Here is a 19,142-nt window from a genome sequence, read left to right on the forward strand (position 1 = left end):
AATTAATATTAAATTACTATTAACCCTCTTTTATTAGTGAGGAAACACAAATAACTTGATGCTGAGAAGCTAGCAATAAAAGATAAGGTTGACAACTCTCAAAGTCTAGTTGCTGGCCTGAAGCCTTTTTTCATTTCTTGCATCTGTTTCTTAAAAAAAACTAAACAAAACAAACCCAAAGGCAGATTGTTTCCTGGAAAATGTGTGTTACAAGAACAATCTCTTGTCTCTATACACGTATTCTACTTTTGTGGTCTCTTTGGCCTATTGTGTCGTATTTGTTTCAGTGTTTCTTTTTGAATTCCCTAGGTTATATCCCAAAGGTATGGATAAGTACCACAATGGATCTTCATATAGACAGGTAGGTAGTACATTGTGCTGAAAACTTGGAGGACAACATTGCTGACAGCTCCCTTTGCTAAAGAAAAAAGCTTAACAACTGGGTCTTCGTGTGTGGTAGGACTCGGTTCCTTGCCTCCCCGCACAGATCACGGGGAGCAGAAACGGATGGGTTTCTGAAACGGATCCAAAAGGAACCAACACCCCCTTGTAGGAATCATCTTGTAGATAGTCGTTAAGAAATCTTTTCTGTTTCCTTCATGTCTGTAAGTCTCTAAGGTATTAGAAAAGCTAATCTCTCCAAATTGCATACGTGTGTTTTCTCTGCTTTTCTGTGGTTTTGGGGGGCATATCTTGGTTTTTATATGGATGCCATTTGTTTTAAAATAGGGAAGCTGGAGTCATAATACCTTAATTGACTATAACTGTAATAATTGTTATTTATTTCATATTTCTTTTCCTTAATTTAGTTAACTTTTCTGAACTTCATTTCGTCACAGTTACTGAAGAATTAAAGAACTGGTATCTCAAATATCTTTTGGAAACTTTCTGCAAAAAAAAAAAACCCAAACAACTTTATTCTTGCAATTGTTGCTACTGTAAGAGCTTATTATAGACATTTTCCATAATAAAAATACTTTTATCATCTTGATTGTTTTATCTGCAGAAAATTGCATCCTCTTGACACTTTGACTGGCTTATTGGATATCTCCTTGTTTTACCATGCCTGGTTATGTGGCGTATTTCTCCTGATCACCTGGTACATTGCATGGTTACTCTTCAAAATCTATGCTACAGAGGTTAGTACTTAGTGATGATGCTAAAGGTGTAACGTCAGTGTTTCACAGATGATACTTTATTTTCAAAAACAGTTTTACTTGGAAATAACTTATTATGAATTCTTGAATTGTCAAAGCACGTACCACAGATAATATCTGATAACTTCTGTTTCCATGTCCTCCTCCTGCTCACATTTGATGCTGAATCTGTGCAGGCGCTGTTGGGGCCACCCTGACAAAGAACCACTTTGTGCTTCATGGCGTCTGTACTGTGTTCTTTCTCCTCTTCAGGGGTAAAGACAGATGAGCCAGTGCAGGGCCCATATGTGTCTGGCAGAGCATTCTAGCTGGGTCTCTGCATTTGTTTCCATGCAGTGATTTTGCATCTGAGAGTGAGACTAGCTGAAGAGTTGTGACAAACAGCTGCTGGTTATGTGGGAAGATAAAACCCAGAAACTGTATAGCTCTCAATCCAGTTTTACAACATCAAGGAGAACAAACTGCTGTCGATTTTCTGAGCTAAGCTCCAGAAACTTGAAATTTAAGCAAACCATCAAAGTACGCAGTTCTCTAAAGCTGAGATGTGTTAATCTAATTCAGGCTGCAGTATTAAAATAGACTTCAAGTAGTCTTGGGAATTAAGACACTTTTGCTTTTTCATTCAATCATAAAGTTACAAATTAATATGGCTAAACCAAGGCTATTTAAATATATAATGAATCGTATTATAATAATCCTGAGACCATGATTGAAGAGAAAAAAAAAAAAAAAGCCTTGCTAACAAAGAATTGGAGAAGACTTGATCTTTGTTGACTAATCCAGATATGTCTTTGTAAGAATACAGAGGAAAAAAATAGTTCATCCAACTGGATATATTTTTTAAAAAAACATAACTAGACTGTGGATTAGTAGGAGGAAAAGTGAGGTTTAAATTCTGGCAAAATACTTATGGGATGAAATGGCATACAGGGCTTGTTGGAGTGTTAGCTTTGATTAAAAAGGTCTAGTTGTTGTGACTGCATGGAGAAAAGATTAACGATGAGTCAAGCATAACTGACGTAATGATGCATCAGAATCTGTAGATGGCTCCAACAACAGCTCTGAGGTGTGAACAACCTTTTTCAAAGGGTAATAGTTGAAGCACTAGTGAACACTGTGTCAGTGTCTGTAATTACTGTATTGCTTATAAAACTGTGGAAGACAAAAGAAACGTCCATCTGTGAACGTATAAAATGGACCTTGCCCTTTTGGCTGTTGAACAAAAGATTTGTTTATCCACTTTTTTTTTTGTTTATAAGCTAAAATACTTCAAAGATGTTTGTAAGTATTTGCATAGTGTTAACTGAAAAGTCAGGAAATAAATTGTAAACTTAATCCACATGAAGTCACTTTATTAACACTTTGAAAGCAATTGCCACCTCAAATTTCAATTTTGCAGTTTTAAGCAGAGAAGAATAAAGCTATGATATGGAAAATGTGTGCAGTAACACAAAACTGACAGGTAGTCTGTGCCCAAACTGGTGCATGTTAATAGCGTTAAAGAGATGCAACATTTGGTACAATTTAAGCACTGCTATTTACACTTTAAATGTAGCTACAAGAGCAGAAATTCTATTAAAACACAGAATATGAATATTGTGATGATAAAAATAAGAATTAATTAGTTTATCATTGGAACACTACAAAAGAAGGATTTTATAAATCTTTTATTATTCGGTAAAAGAGCCCTCAGTTCTTCACAAGTGGTTAAAGATAGACATTACAGTTTACATTTCAGTCTTGTTCCTGAATGGTGTTGCTAGTTTTGCCCCTGGGTATGTGGTTAGAAGAATTTTTCTTCATAAAGTTATCATGCCTGTGGCTACAAATTATCTGGGTACATGGAAGACATTTGAAGATAAAGATATCTGGATTTTCTAAGATTTCTCAATTTTAAATGCAAGAAGTAAATACTTTTTTGTTTCTATGTTAGAAGTTTCAAGCTAGTTTACAGTAAGCTGAAGCAATGGGGTATGTGCTTTTGTAGTTCATAATTCATCTCATGAACAACAGCTTGGGTGTGGTCTTTCATAACGTTTTCTTGTATTTCGCTCCGTATAACACAACTTCTGCTGTTCATATTTAGACACATCATTTTCCTATCCAGCCGACTTTTGCTGAGGAGACAGACCAGTGCCTGCCTAAAATCTTAAACAGCAACCCTCCGCTCATTATAAAGGTAATTGAATTCCCACCATCTTCCCAGCTAGGTGTGTGCTGAGAAGGTGTTTCTCAAAGTGTGTAATCACATCTTCTAGGTACCAGTTATTTTAGCTGAGGTGCTAGTTCTTTAAAAAGCTGTCTGGGAGCACAAGGAGGGAGTTACACCTCATGGTGAAAATTTGTTGAGCAGTGACATCTGCTGGTGCTCACCAGGCTGTGTTACTTAGAGGTGAACACAGACTCATTTAGTTAGAGGCAAGAAGATCTGTTTGTCTGGAGCATATTAGTATGATGCAAAAACAAAAGCCTAGTGACATCTAGGTTTTTTTTAACTCTTTCAACTTTGAGTCTTGTCACATAAGCAGATGCTTGTCAAACCTTTGTACACTCTCAATGCTTTGCCTCTGCTACTTATATTTGAGTTCTTATGTGTGTGTTCTCTCTTGAAATGAAAAAATTATTTCCATATTTATGTTGGAAGCTGTGTTTCTTTTTTTAAAAAGGTGATACTAAAAAGCTACTTGAAATCTGTGAGGAAAGAAGAATAATTTTGTTCTGTGGGATTTACAGACGATAATACTTAGAAACTGGAGACCTCATATAAGAAGTATTATGTAAATAAAGAATATTCTCCTGCATGTGCAAAATCCACATTTACTGATTTTACAGATCTCTGATAAGACTGGAGATATAATGCATTTGAATCCTTTTTAAAGCATTGCTGCATTATCAAAAGATGGGTGGAAAAGAGTTGAGCACAGATAAAGGGAGAGGAAGTCTAATTTATAATTTCAGCTATTACTAAAGTGTCTGATTTATAATTGGATCTTGCATAGCGTGAGAAATCTGGTTCTTTTTGGTTTGCCACATTAACTGCTTTATCACATGAAAAAGCAGTATTGGGTCCAGCGCCATATGACACACTGTGTAGTTGAGCTCTGGATTGCAAAACCAGTTTTTTCCTTAGAGTTTTTTGCATCTTAGGTTCATTCTGTCTGAGCTGTTAGCTGTTAAGATAAAAAATAATGTTAGATCTTCTTTAACTCCAAATAAATGACATACCAGTAAAGTTCTCTGAAGCTCTTACTGCCTGAACAGTCCCATCCATAGTGGTTCTAGGGACTTGTGCAGTTGTTTGCCTCCTTTCTTTTTCTGTTATGAGGCTGGTTTTAGTCTGTGTGAACTCATGCTTTGTTAGGAATTGCTTTTGTATGGATAACTACCTTTTTTTTAAGGAAATACATTGACTTTGCCCTAAAATATTTTCATTTCTTTGTAGTTTTTAGCCTTACAAGACTTGATGTTACTTTCCCAGTATTCTCCTGTTCGACGACAGGAAGTCTTTAGCCTTAGTCAGCCAGGTAATTATAAAAACTATTTCATATTGATTCTTTTTCTGTTTTTTAAAGTGTTAGTCAAATGCTTTTAGAAGTTATTTTATCCTGTGAGGCATGCTACGTAAGCCAGGAGGCCTTATCCTTTTCCAAAAGGATGCTTAAATGTCTGTGTTCATGTTGTTTCATCTACTAAACTCAACAAATTCTGGTCCTGTAGTTTGGTTTAAATGACAGCCATGAGGAAACACAGGTCTTAGGATATTGAAAGCAGGGTCCTCTTGACACCACCAGTCAAATAGTCCAAACTGAATAATGTAACAGATGCGTACGAAAGCCTAATGTTCAGATGTGAATGAGGTGAAATCAGGCATAAATAGTGAGTCATCACTAGAGTTGTGAAAGCAAACAATGGCTATAATTTCAATCGGTGTTCAAGTCTCTTGCTATGTACAAAGATATGGCAGAGAAGGTCAATTAAAACTGCTTAAAAGCCTTCAGGAACTTTTTGTTACACCTCATCAGGACTTCTAGTGTTTGTACTACTTTGAAACTGTTTGCCATCACCATTGATATGACTTTGTTCATTTTTATTGTTTAGTGATTTCTCATGGGCCAAACTGCCTATGTTTCCTGCTTGTTTAATCGTTTCACTAAAGTCTTTTAGAGTTATCCCTTGACAAGAGGATAGAATCTGTTCATGTTTTAATCTTCCTCTCATTACAAAGAAACCATCACAGTGAAAATGCACTGTGTTCTTTTAGAAATGGAGTGGTGCTATAATCTCTGAAGTTTGTGCTGGGAGCACATGGGCACTGTCAGAATAGATGCAAGGATGAGCATCTGGGTTAAACATACCTGCTGCATTTCGTTTTTATGTGCATACTGCTAGGTGGGCACCCGCACAACTGGACTGCAGTATCAAGGGAGTGTTTGAGTCTTCTCAGTGATCTGACCCAGAGGCTGATCACACAGCAGGAAGCTGCAGCAGCAAATGGGAGAGCAAAGCAGCCAGCAGGAGAGCTGAAAGGATCTCCACAGGCTCCAGGTATGTGAGGAAACACTCATAATGGTTTGTAAAGCATGAAAGTACCAATAGATTTCATAGGTACATCAGTCTCAATTAAGTTGTCACAGGGTTTTCTGCAAAGAAATTGAAACAAAGTGAGTCTCTCCCCAGTTTCATTTTAAGTATTCTTGTTGAAATAATCCAAAAATAACTAGAAAACTTGGAGATCGTGTTTACTCAGTTTTTTTACTTTGCTTGATGTTATGTTCAATACAGTACTTTTTCCACGCTTGCATGAATTTGGAAAGTCTAATACTTGCAGTTTTAGTAAGTGGTTGAACTTGAGCCTTGCCAAGAGATGCTTTGCAATTTACATAGCTGCTCTTATGATTGGTTTAAGATGGTAAAATTAGGTTTTGTTTTGTTGTTGTGGGGACTTCAAATATGTTTGTGTGGTTCACTAAAATCACTGTAGAATTAGAAAAGCCAGTCTGACTCTTGAGCTGCGTGCAGTCTGCAAGCATTTTGGGTGTTTTATGTGCCAGACTTAGGCATCACTCCTGGCAGCAGAGCTGTGTTAGCACAAGAGGTGCCGGGTAATTGAATCCCTTACAGTCAGTGCTTAGGATACAAGTGCCCTGGGAACAGCGGGAACTGTTGGTATGTCAGAGGTGAATTTCTTCTAGTGCTGCTGTTCCTTGGATTTTGTGACTGACCTATCTTTTCTTACATACCCAGCAGAATCAGAAAGAATTGCTGTTCTTCTATTGCCTTTTTTCTAGTACTTAATCCTAAAAGCACACTTCATGTGATATATACCAGGGCATAGTAATGCTAGCTAGCAAAAGGAGAAAAAATAAATCCACTGCGATCCTTCTCATCACTTGCTGTTCTTAAACTGACAAACTTTTAAAACACTTCATGCTGATGTGGATGTGTACTTCTTTGCAAAACCACAGTGGAAACAATGGCCTTTAATAAAAATTCTCATGCTAGAGAGGTCGTTGAAATAGCAATCAAGTAACAAACCCAGCTTTTGCTTCATGTGTGCCAGCCTGTTTGTCTTCATGCAGTGTGTTCTTTGTTATTAGGAGCTGTTGTGCAGGAAGACATGTCTTTCCAGTCACCGAGGTCTAATATTCCCAGAGCCTCCATGTCTTCACTGGTTAAATCATCCCTAATGCCTTTAAAGACATCGCCTGGGTCTGATGTTGGTTCGCCTTTCAGCTCACCTGCTTTAAATTGCAAGATGGGAATTCTGGATGTCAGCTCTCCTTGGCATGGATCAGTCCAAAGTCCTCGTGTTATGAGAAGGGGACCAAAGCTGTGGACGTCAGGTTCAGGTAGAGATTTTTCCACAGCACTGTTTTTAGCCTTGTGGTCATAAGTGTAGTAGGCGTGTCAACAGAGATCTGTATCTTGAGGATTAAAGTGAGAGCAACCAGTTCTTCTGAAGATATTGTATTTCTCTTGTAGATCTGCAAATGAATGGTTCCCACCACGAATCCTTCCCAGTGCTCTCTGCTGCAAGAGTTGGCAGTGAGGCAGTACAGCCGAGCTTTATTTACACATGGCTTCAGAACAAGCAAGAACAGGTAGAGTAAAAGTTGTGGTACAGATTCTTCTGAAAGAACTTTCCATTTTTGTTGATGAATACTTCCTTCTCCAGTTAGCTTACGTAACAAGAATCCTTCCCTCACCCGCTGATCCTTTTATACTGTGAGGAGGTGGTGGGGTTGAGGAGGGCCAACTGTGCATACCTTGAAATAAAGCTGCATTATATTTTTAATCTTTTGCTTCTTTTCAGATAAAAAACTTTTTGTCAAAACGAGTGCTGATAATGTATTTCTTCAGCAAGGTAATCATGATCTTATGTTTGTGACAGGGACTAGAAATTCATGAGTGTATGGGTTCTGCTGTGGTGCTGCGTACCTTTTGCATATAGTAATGGTTCTAAAACCTTTCTTTTAATCTAAAGTTTTTTGTACTTACTGTGAGTTTCACAGCAGGATTATCCCATAGCTGCATAAAAAAGAATAATATTACTTGTTTAAACTCATCTGGTTGTAAACTACATTTTGCTTAAAGCATCATGTACTAGTAAACACATCCAGGAACTTAAATGCAATTGTCTTGGTATACTAACTGTAAGATGACGTGGCTTCTAGTTAATTTGAAAAGTCAGTTAACTGCCTTTTGTTAGGTCAATGTACTAAATGAATTATTCGTAGTTTTCCTTTGTGGGAGAAGTAGCTAGAGTGGTGGGAATTTCTCCTTATGAAGTACTGGTACTAATATTACTACTATTTTTCAGGTGAACTTGAACACTTAAACTTACGTAGTGTTTACACAGAAAAATGATTGGGTATTTCTCTTAGCATAATTGAACAATAACTCAGTTATGTTTTACAGAACCATCCCCCTCTAATTTAGGTTTTTGTTTTTCAGGGATTTAAATGTTTCTTGCAAGTAGAAATCATATTTCTATTTGCAGATTGTTTGTGTTTGTGGTAATGGTTTATGCTTACATATACAGCAGCGTTTTCTGATCATTACAGACTAGTGCAGAGACTGAGGCAAGCAAGATTATGAAATAGGCATGGGAGAATTGTACTGCCTATTTAGCCCTTGAAAACTATTAGCTAATTTTTTTTTAAAGTCCCAATCATAGCTATGGCTTTGTGGGCAGCTCCTGTCCAAGAAGAATTTTAGTTTCTTAAGATCAGATTTTTCTGGGTGTTCCTTGAGATCTGTCAGCCTTGCTCTTTTCTAAGAGGAGGGACATGACCCCATTAAATGTGTAATACCTTAATTGAAACCTGCAATTTTGGTGATATAATTTATAAAGTGCAGTCAAAATGCTTTGATTTCTTCTCAGCATCCAGAAGCCTCCATCCAAGCTGTCTTCTCTGATGCCCAAATGCACATGTGGGCTTTGGAAGGTAAGCAGTTTCTATTCCCAGGAAATCCACTCTGTTGGCTCATGGAACTACAAATAAAAGGATCGAATTCCAAGTTTCTGGGGCCCTGTGTTTTATAAATGTAACAGAAGAAAAATATTTGAATCTATTCCGACAAAAATCCGACTGCATTTCAGATACCAACATGAACAAAGGTTTAATTCATTTGTTAAGTTTTGAGATCCCATGCGGGATCTCTTAGTTTATGTTCTGTAGAGGTTTGGTAGAGATTCCTAAAGTTGATTGCTGTTGCTTCTCTTCCACATGAAACCATGTATCACTTTTACTTTTTCAGTAACAGATTTATGATGTCTTTTTACAACAGGTTTTCTGACTAAGTGCTCTGTGTTAATCTCTGTTAATCACAGAGAGTTGAAGGAGGGAGGTGCTCGGGTAGTAACAAAAAATAGTGGAATTTTCAGGCAAAACCATGGTCATTGTTAATGCTTCAGAAGTTGAGAATTCAGTAATTATAGCAAACTTCTTTTTTTTGAAGGTCTGTCTCATTTGGTAGCAGCCTCCTTTACTGAAGACCAATTTGGAGTTGTCCAAACCACACTACCAGCTATCCTGAATACTTTACTGACTCTTCAGGAGGTAAAAACTTTTCCTTACTGCAGAAGAAGTTTAGGAGAAGAGAAGGAGTTTTACTAATTTTATATTTTGACCTTGCTGACATGTCATAACATTCAAGTTGTTACCACTGTAAATGGCTTCTCTTCTGCAGTTAATCTAAGCAAAACAGCTACTTCCCACTCTGTGCGTTACGAAGCAGCTGAAAAAAACCTTGTTAGTTTTTTAAAATGTAGAAGTAGAAAGTGTGTTTTTAATGGAATTTTTAATGAAGAAAAAAGGTAGTGTGTGCTCAGTTAAAGACCTTATTTCAGAGATGCAGCGATTATAGTACTATATTATATGCATAGTTAGGACTTCGTCTTTGGGTGTACACAATTCCTTGTGCAGCTTCGAGCACTTGAAAATATTGCAGATCACAGGAGATGTATGGTGTTTCTCTACTAATACTAAGACATTACTCTCAAACTACTGATGTTTGTGTAATGTGTATTTAAAAAGAAACAAATCCAGATTTGTTTCCAAGGCTATGTGTGCCCTGTTGACATAATAATTTTACACTGCCTTAATGGAGATTGTTGGAAAGAATTTTGAGGTTATTGAAGTTTTTCAGTGTAAGTCGTCTATTCCAAGAACAAGTGCCACAGGGGAAAGAAAAAGCCAATACCCTTGTTTCTGAAAGAAACAAGTCATAATACGGGGCAGAATTGTATTTCTGCTGCAGCGTGTGCTGTGCTTGCATTTAAGACTCATTAACAGAGAATCTTATTTCACAGAACTTGGTTCTGTGTTCACGTTGATGGTCAGGAAATGCAATGTCAGGCTCAGTCTCCAATACATTTTTTGTGTGTCTTGGTGGAATTTCTGAACTTGGACTTTCTTTTTGTTTTATTTGACATAAACATGTTGCTAGTTACATTATTAAATAATTGAACAGATTAAACAAGTTCACTTATGGTTTTCTCAATCAGGTTGTAGACAGACATTTCAAACTGCCTCATGTTTCTAGCAAGCCCCCCAGGATTTCAGGAAGTCTGGTGGACACGTCCTACAAAACGCTACGATTTGCACTTAGGGCATCTCTGAAAACAGCACTATACCGGATAACTACTGTCTTTGGAGAGCACTTAAAGTAAGAACTTTTTCATGATTACTTGCTTGCTAAATTTAGTTTTAATTAATGTTATTGTAGGACCAGTGAAAAGAGAAGTTTGTGCAAAAATCCCTTCGGGTCATTATTCTAGCATGGTATTTTAGTACTTTTTGTTTGCGGAACCTTGAAAAAGTCTTGTGTAGATATTTGGGCCCCATTAGAAACTTATTCATAGATTTCTGGCCTATGAATTTTCTTTATGACTTTTCATGAACTCTTCAGAAGCAGTCCATGAATACCACTTGTTTAATAAATCTTAGCTATTGAAAAGAAAGTAAATCAACTAGAGACAATTGTCTGGTCTGTAGGGAGAGAATCCTGAGAATCCTATGAAGAGTCCTAATCACCAAATTCCATTGCTGCTTGGTTTTTTGATGGCTCTTTCTCAGCTACTGTCACAGCAGGCAGACTTTCATACTTGGCCTCTGAATATGTGGGACTGAAACTTCCTGCAGTATCTGCGCATCACTCTCTGTGGGGATGAAATGTTCCTCAGTTTGGAAGTGCTAGATATACAGGAGAGATCATTTTAAGAGATTCTTTCTTACATAAATTGTTCTTGCAAGTTAAACAATTGCTTGTGTGTGTTTAAGGAAATAGGATAGGTTTCTAGGGGCTAGTGTCTTAGTAGTGGAAGGTGTTGGAGGTAGAAACTGACGATTTAAGGGTTGATGTGCTTTTTTATCTTGGAATGTAGGTTTTTCATACAGCTGGGTTTTGTAAAATTTAGCTTCAGCATAGTTGTTTATTTCAGTGTATATCCAATTGACATGAGGCTTTATTTTTGTGGTGTATTGCATTTACTGTAAAATCTTACGTTCTGTGTTTGTTGTTTTTAGTGCAGTGCAAGTGTCTACAGAACATAAGAAAAGACTTCAGCAATTCTTGGAATACAAAGAATAAATGACATTTTGATGCAGCTACGTTTTTTTTTTCAACACTCTTGGTGAGAAGAAAGTGGGACTAATGAGCCTTTTTATCTTGGCTCTTTGGAAAAGCATATGGGAGTACAAGTCGCAGAACGAAACTCTTAAAACTTTAGAAGAGCTCTTCCTGGTTTGGATAATTTTTTGTATAATAAAACTTTTTTAAAAATTCCTCTTGCCTTCTTTTAATATCACTTACAAATGAGAAAGTGTCTGTCCTTATTTTATGTAGGACTATGACATTTGAGATGATCAGAGTTACCTTGCCACTCAGATCCTTCCCTGTTTTTCATCATGTATTCTTTTCCTACCCTTTCCTCTTAAAGGGCTGAGTAGAGATTTACATAGATACTTAGTACTCCTAAGTGTTTCATAAATTTTGTTGATAACACTTTTAGTGCAGATGAAGTGTGTACTTTAAGAGTAGGAAACAGATGTGCCCAGGAATAAAACATCTTACTCTTCAGTGAGATGGACATATTCCTTCAGAGTAAAATGGGTGTGCAGAAAGGCATTGCTAAGGTACAAATACTGCTTGAAAAGCTAGCAGCTTGGGTTTTATCTTTAAGGTGACCCAGGAAGCTGAGTTCTTATCTACACTGAAACATACAAGAAACATTACTGTATTGAGTAAAACTCCCAAGTAATGATATTGTGAATTAAAGTTTAGATCAACAGGTTTCTGTTAAGGTGGATAGGAAGGATGTTTGCAGCATATCCAACTTTTTCAAAATGGCATACATTATATTTTTCACCAGAAGCTACTAATAAGTTTTTAAAGAATTTTAAACTCTGTCTGGAAGTAAACCTGACCAATTTGCTTGAAAATTAACTACTCAATTTTTAAACTGACTCCAGTTACTGTGATATATACTCTAGAAAACATGTTATGAAGAGCTTAGATGTTGCTGCAGTACCTTACTGGAATTTCTGGAGATAAAAATAAGCAAAATGGTCTTGCAAATAAATTTAGTGTGATAAGGGGAAACAAAATTAGGATAATTTTCCTTCATTTCCTGTTCAGTGCTGTTAGTCCCATGTTGTGGGGTTTTGTGGTTTGTTTGTTTGGGTTTTTTTTGTTGTTGTTTGGGCTTTTTTCTTTTGACAGAGGACTTAAGATCTGAATATGGCCACAGTGTCAGTTGCATTGGTGTGATAAAATGATCAACTGATGGAGAGTGGTTGTGTAGTAATAATTCTTTAGGGGGCCCGTAAGGTTTAAGTAAAAGAGAGAACCCCAAATCTACAGTGAGACCTGCGTGTTGCTTTCCTTTTAAACAGAGACACGTGGTTTTCTTGTAATGCAGACACTGCATGTATTAGATTTGATAGTGAAAATTAGAACTATATTGTTCCTTTTGCATTGAGATGGCTTCAGAAACCACTGTAAGGTGATGGGCAGCCTTTCAGTATATTTAAAGGTGAAGCATGAAGTCTTAAAGCTTCCCCAAACTTAACTTCTACCACAGGTTTGACTGTTATGTCAAAGCCTCTTGCCTTATTTTTCTGGTATTGCAGTGCACACCTGGAGTTAAAATGGTGCTTTAGCTAGTACCTCAAGTGTAACTCTTGACCCAAATACTTGAAGACAAAAGTTTCAAGTAAAGTTTTCATGCATTTAAACAGGTGCAGAATATTTTGGGTTTTTTTTTATTGCTCTGGTATTTTCTGCAACACTCCCACAACTATAAGCTGTAAGTTGTAATTAGCAGTGTTATGGTTGTCAGCAGCAGGTTTAAAATGTAGGCTTCTTTTTGATGCTGAGGTGCTGGCAGTCTGTTGTTTTGTTGCAGTGGAGATTTGCACGTGACATCCGCTAATGTGCGTGTGATTCAGGGCCTTCTCAGTGTATGACAGAAATGCTTTCAAAAGCTGATTGCTTTGTGGTTTCTTTAAAAGCTTGAATTCTTAAGGAGCTGTAGACTTGGTTTCTTTTTGAGCCTTTACTTAAAAGTGCATCTTTAACAGTATCTCATGCTTGTGAATGGAAGTGTACAGGAATATAAGGTGGACATTGGGTGTTCTCTGAAGATGCAGTAACTGGCTTACACAACTCGGACAGGGATAACATCTTTTTCTAGTTTTGGTTTTGGGAATAATTATATTCCTCTGGCAAATGATGCTGGTGTTTCAAGTCCTTTTATATACTTCTGTCTTAACATAAAAATAACAGTCTGTGAAGCCTCTGTGAGGTATGGGAAGAGTCTCTCGAGTTCATTTCTGTGTTCTGGGTAATCAGGAAAAAAATAAAGCCTTTTTACAGTTGGCGTCTATGTAACTGCAGCTAAATTGGATCCCTCAAGCCTGATGATATTTCTCATCTGTTTAATCATCTCAAAGCTGAGCTGCATCTTCTTGCTGCATACCAAATGCACAAGTGCAGCTGATAGCGTTTGGATGGATTGCTGTTCTGGTAACCCTGTGAACTACCTGCCTCTCTCTACAGGTTAGCTGTAGTCAAGAGTATCTGCAATAATTTCCACTGCAGCTGCAGAGAGGTACGCAGTTGATTGTTCAGATCTCTTTTCCTGTTACAATGGAGTAATGAAATGGAGGCTTTAGCTCTTAAGCAGTCTCTTATAAATCTGAAAAAAAAAATCCCCAAAAACCCATCCTGCTTCATTTTCTGAGATATAACTTTGAAATTTCAGACCGTGGGTGGACAAACATGCTGGCCTCAGTCCTTGAAATGATTGCACACTGCTGTATCTGAGGGAGCCGGGCAGGACTCGCTTCCTCAACGGGAGCACTTTGGCACTTTGGTGAATTGTCTCGATGCCAATTGCAGCTCAGGGCCTGAATGCACCCTTGAAATGAAGTGGTTTTGCTTCTGTTGCTGCTTACTTTGAACAGAGGCTGTATTGTGTGTACTGCGCTCGGTGTCAGGGCCCGAAGCAGCCATCTTCCCACCTCCTGAGGTACACGTGTGGCTCCGAGGGCAACGCAAGCACCCCTGCAGAGGGATCCAGCTGCAGCTATGGAAGTAGCAGTGTCTTGCTGATGAAGTTCCTGGAACCTGTTCAGTCACAGGCAAGTCGTGCAGTCTGGGGGCTGTGTGCTCACAGACCTCCTCCAGCTACTGGAGTGGGCCATGTGTGGGATCTGAGGCTCTGCCTGGCGCGGGGGCCCTGCAAGTTTTGGGGAGTTGGGTGTGTGTGTGATTCCATAGGAGGTGGCCCTAGGAGCACCCTCAGCTGTGGAGGTGCTGCTTGCCACGTGCAGTGCTGTCCCCTTTCCCCGGGGATCAGTGGTGGCAGCTTGCAGCGCTTTGCGTGTTCAGGTAGGCATTTGGTAGCTGGAGGCTTCACAGCTGATGGCTGCCATGCTCCCACCACTCCCATCACCACCTTTCTACAAAGATGCAATAAAAAGATGAAGGTCTGGGTGGAATCATCACAGACCCTGCAAGTTGAGGACCCTGCCCACTACCCATGCATCCTCTTCCCCCTGTGGTCTTTGTTTTCCGTCACCAGTACTGTGTTAACGTATTTGCTGTGTGGATCAAATGCATTTGGGTGCTATGGACATATCTGGACTGCAATTTTTCTAAGTTCTTGTGTTGGGATATCTCACATCAGAATATTGCTTCCCCTTGCTGCAGACTCATGGTAGAGATTTGCATCTGGCATATCAGCTTTGGACAAACCTGTAGTATAAACAAACTGCACAGCTCCCTTGTGTCTGAGATAACAAGCTGTGAGAGAGCAAAACCCACGCCCTACTCTGATTTCAGAAGACACATGATATATTAGAGAAGACCTCACCTTTCTGCCCTTACAAAAATCTTGGTACTACAGTAGAGCTCATCAGGAGATAAATGAACATGGTGTCTCTGGAGCCTCAAAACACAAATTCAAGGGGGAGTAGTACCCTGGGTGGCCTGCTGGATACGCTAGCTGATTCTTCTAATAGGTGGTGATGGCATAGGAGTTATCTTTTTTTTTCTTTTCCTTTTTTTATTATCCCTCTAAAGAGACAGTTCCTGAAGTAGGAAGAATTTCACAGAAAACTGTGGCCTAAGGTGCATGTGTATGTGCTCATGCAATCATCAAAGGAACCAAGTGCTGAGTGAATAGTGAGCTCCTCTCTGTCCCCAAAACGCACAAAAGAAATACAGGCTTTGCCTTTCACATCTTGAATAACTCAACTTTAAATCTGACTAAAACAGTGGTGCTGGGGCAGGCTGTTGTGTTTAACTGCATCTTGTAGGTAGGGCGAGAGCCCTGGAGTGAATTGTAAAGGAAATATATAGTCTGCGAGTGAGATGGTTAGAGGTGATGTGTAAGGATCACTTCCCGCTCTCACTTAGCAAGCTCCAGTTGTGGGCTTACTAATGTGAGGGGTTTCAGAGCAGAGTCAGGCTGGGCGACTACCTTCAGGGCAAGCTTTCAGGACCAGATAGATGGGGCAGCAGCTTTGTCAACTGTGGGGTTCCCTGTCTGTTTACCGGCAGAGGTCACTGCTGAAAGCGGGTTTGGGGAAGTGCCAGGCTGTGGACCTTTGGGGTACGAAGTTTTGGGTTGATCCCAGGGGAGCAGCTCAAAGTTAGGTACTGAGGGGGCTGTTGCCTTTGCAGACAGGTCTGGGGAAGGTTTTATCAGCACCCAGATGGAGTGTTGTAGGTAGAGAAAGCCCTGTCTCACCATTAGTGCAAGCTGAACGCTGCCAGGGAGAAATGGTTTGTCCTTGCCGTCATCACAGAGATCCTGAGCAGCACTGCAGCCCTTCATGGACGGTCGCTCTTTGTAAGTCTCCTAGTTTCCACATGCTCCATTTGGGACACCAAGGGTTGAGTTTAACTGATGGAACTGGAAACGTGCTTTACCATATACAATGACGGGAAATGCTAAATAACCTGGAGCAAGGGATGGGAGAAGCAGTCAGTCTTTGCCACAAGTTTAGCACTCAAACTGAAACTTCTGGCTTCTGGGCCTCTGTTGTAAAATGGGGCTTAGTCTAGCCCCACCCTCCCTCACCTCCAATTATGATAACTAAATATTTGTTTCCAAATCAGGAGATTGCTGCAGCGATGGACACCAAAGAAATGCCCTGCAGTAAATTAATAATTCTATATTCTGCACAGGGTTTGGCTGATGTGCAGTAAATATGTTCAATGTGTGGTCCAGACGCTATGCCAATAAAGATAAAACAGAAGAGCGACAAGCTGCTCATTCAGCAATCGGTATCTTCAGCACACTGAATAGATGGATCCCCAGGCAGAATACTTGTGGGGCCATGTTATAACACCAGTACTAGAACTCATTTGTAGGAGGTGTCGATTGAGGTTGTACCAGTGATTCCAGTCCTGGCATGTCCCTGTGCTGAGGGTTGGATTTTACAAGCTGAACATTCTTAAGTTGTACTCCCCTGGTTTTTGTTTGTTTGTTTGTTTATGAGTGAAGTTTATTTTACTACCTATGTTGTGTATGTGTTGTGTGAGAGATTAATCTATTCATGGACTGATGCAGAGAAATAATACAGGTGAGTGTTTGGGGAAGCTAACTGCAGGTGTAAACAACCAGGTCCTGAATGGAGGCTGGTCAAACCCTTCTTTAGAGGTTTTTTTACCTTGAAGATCCGCTAATTAACTGGGGAGGCAGGAGGGAGGGAGAGATCTGTAGTGTTACAGTTTTGGAGATGCTGGTCATTTTTTACGGTCTCTGCAAGACAAAGGTGAATTCAAGATGACTGTAGGATTTTCCCAAAATATGCTAACATTGAAAAGAGACTTGTTTTTAAAATATTAGTCAGGGTGATCTGAGGAATTTTTTTTTTCTAACTACAAGAGCTATAAACAAATCTGTAAGTCATGAGGCAATAGTTGAGTACATCACTAGATAATGTGTGGTCAGTTTGACCCTGCTGTCTTAATTTAAGAAGTCATTTTAAAACCGCTATAAAGAAGGGCTTTGTGCTGCCTTAAAGGGATACGGGCAATCTCTAAGAAATGGGCATACTTCAGAGACAATCCCTTGGGCTCAGTTTTTGTTTGGTTGTTTCTTTTTTACTATCTGTGGTGCAGTAAATTAAAACAAAAACAAGTCTGGACTTGGCATGCCTTTGTAAATAAACTGCTGTGTGTGAATCGACAGCTCGTTTGCAACCAGGTTATTTATAACAAAGTTTGTTATTTCTCCCACCAGAGAGCTTGTTTTGCCCTATATTAACGGAATGCTTATAGTAACACCTCCCACCTCTGTCTATACTGCAGCAGTTACACAAAGGCCTCACAATTTCAGTTGTGTCCTTTTGAAACTTAATTTTGTTGCCTGCTGGAGTAGAGGCAGGGATTTCAGTACACAAACTAGACATTAATACTTCAGCTCTGCTTGTTTGCTCTGAGCAGCTCATCTTACCTGTATGCATTCTGCTTCATTCCTCTCCTCCCACAGGAGCTTGGGGAATTGGAGCTTTCAGCTTCTATGAGTTTCTTGAAGATCCGGTTTGTGACCAGCCATAATGCTGAGCCCAGTTACAGCCGGCCATTCCTGACAAAGGTAAAGAACACACGTGGAAGACTGGATTTGGTGAATCAGGATCTCCTTCACGTAATGTCCTTTTCCCCCTCCTGTTTCCCCTCACCTTTTACAGATGATCTCTCATTATCCTTTTGTGTATTCATCTCCCAGGCAGCACCATCTCCTCCAGGACAGCTGTGCCCTGTGCAGCTGTGACCGCAGGGGCTCATGTCTAGAGAAAAGAGGCTGTGTGTCTGCAAAAGCACCTGTAGACTCTCAGAAAACCACTGTCATGGCAATGACCTGATATGGCTGATATCAGCAGGGAGAAACTGAAGTATCAAACTTGTTTAAACTTTGTTTTTCTCCTTAGTGCTCTCTGTAAACTTGGAGCTGGGCCTGGTGTGATATAGCCTAGTGCGTGCTCAGGGTGCGGTTATGCTAATGGTGCTGTGGTGGTGCAGGACTGCCTAGTTTCTGTGGCAGTCTAGTTTCACGGTCCAGGAGCTGGTTTTGGTGTCACAGCCTTGTCCTATCAATCACCACCAATGCCCAGAACCATGAAGGCAGGGAATTTGTTGGTGTTTCAGCACCGTCTGGCTACAGGGACACCAGTCGGCACCGCTAGCACCATTGCACCAGCAATTGTCTATGTCCTGGCTTTTTCTTAGTTGCTGTGAGGTACGATTTCACCCCAGCCTGAGCTAGCCTTTAGACTACTGTTAGCCTTTAGACTACTATCTGTTTTCTCTTTGTTTGGTCACCACCTAGGAGTGAATGGGTAGATGGGCAAGTCTGTGTCCTACTCAACCTAGGGAGAGGATATTCAGGGAAGCAACTGCATTCCTCTGTATGTTTTTTTTTATCCCAAATCGCAACCTCACCTTTCACATCTGACTTGAAATGAAGCAGCTCCCAGGGACTAACTTCAGGGATTGAGGATGTCCTACCTCCGTCAACTGGAAGGTCTCCTTTGGTGATGGCAACTTCATTAACAGAGGGAAGAGGCAACTGGGCTAGCTCTGGATCATGCCATGACCACAGCCCTCAGCAACAAGGAATGTCGAACAAGAAGGCTAATAAGGAGAAATCTCCCCTTCCTCTGTTTTATTAAAGGGAGAGTATTGCTCTCACAGGGAGAGAGGCCAATGACTGGTTTACACAAGGAGGGGAGACACCCATCTAGCTCATGGATGCAGTGACAGCGTTGGGTGAATCGGTATTTGCTGTACAGCTTGTGCATACAGCGAAGTCATGGTGACCCAGGGCATAAAACAGTCTTAGCAGCCACGACTGTAGAACTGAAACATACGAAGCGTCTTCTGATTCAGCAGGGAAGCTCCTCCCAGCACTTGTTCCTCCTGCATCTGTGGACTTGACAGAGAGCCCAAGTCCTTGCTTTGGAAGAA

At 39.8% G+C, this 19,142-nt stretch overlaps 1 protein-coding gene across 1 annotated transcript in view; it reads left to right on the top strand.

The window, feature by feature from the left end:
• Window positions 1–11,448, top strand: part of NDC1 (NDC1 transmembrane nucleoporin) — a 14,743-nt gene extending 3,295 nt beyond the window's left edge. The window contains exons 5-16 of the mRNA XM_010074772.1: window positions 310–361; window positions 1,007–1,139; window positions 3,244–3,336; window positions 4,600–4,681; window positions 5,547–5,702; window positions 6,755–7,006; window positions 7,140–7,258; window positions 7,471–7,521; window positions 8,542–8,605; window positions 9,120–9,220; window positions 10,168–10,328; window positions 11,189–11,448. Coding sequence (XP_010073074.1) covers window positions 310–361; window positions 1,007–1,139; window positions 3,244–3,336; window positions 4,600–4,681; window positions 5,547–5,702; window positions 6,755–7,006; window positions 7,140–7,258; window positions 7,471–7,521; window positions 8,542–8,605; window positions 9,120–9,220; window positions 10,168–10,328; window positions 11,189–11,252 — 1,328 coding nt within the window. The 3' untranslated portion in view covers window positions 11,253–11,448. The remainder of the gene's footprint in view (window positions 1–309; window positions 362–1,006; window positions 1,140–3,243; window positions 3,337–4,599; window positions 4,682–5,546; window positions 5,703–6,754; window positions 7,007–7,139; window positions 7,259–7,470; window positions 7,522–8,541; window positions 8,606–9,119; window positions 9,221–10,167; window positions 10,329–11,188) is intronic.
• The last annotated feature ends 7,694 nt before the right edge of the window (window positions 11,449–19,142 follow it).

This window comes from Pterocles gutturalis, unplaced genomic scaffold (genome assembly GCF_000699245.1).
Source record: "Pterocles gutturalis isolate BGI_N339 unplaced genomic scaffold, ASM69924v1 scaffold40757, whole genome shotgun sequence".
NCBI lineage: Eukaryota > Metazoa > Chordata > Aves > Pterocliformes > Pteroclidae > Pterocles > Pterocles gutturalis.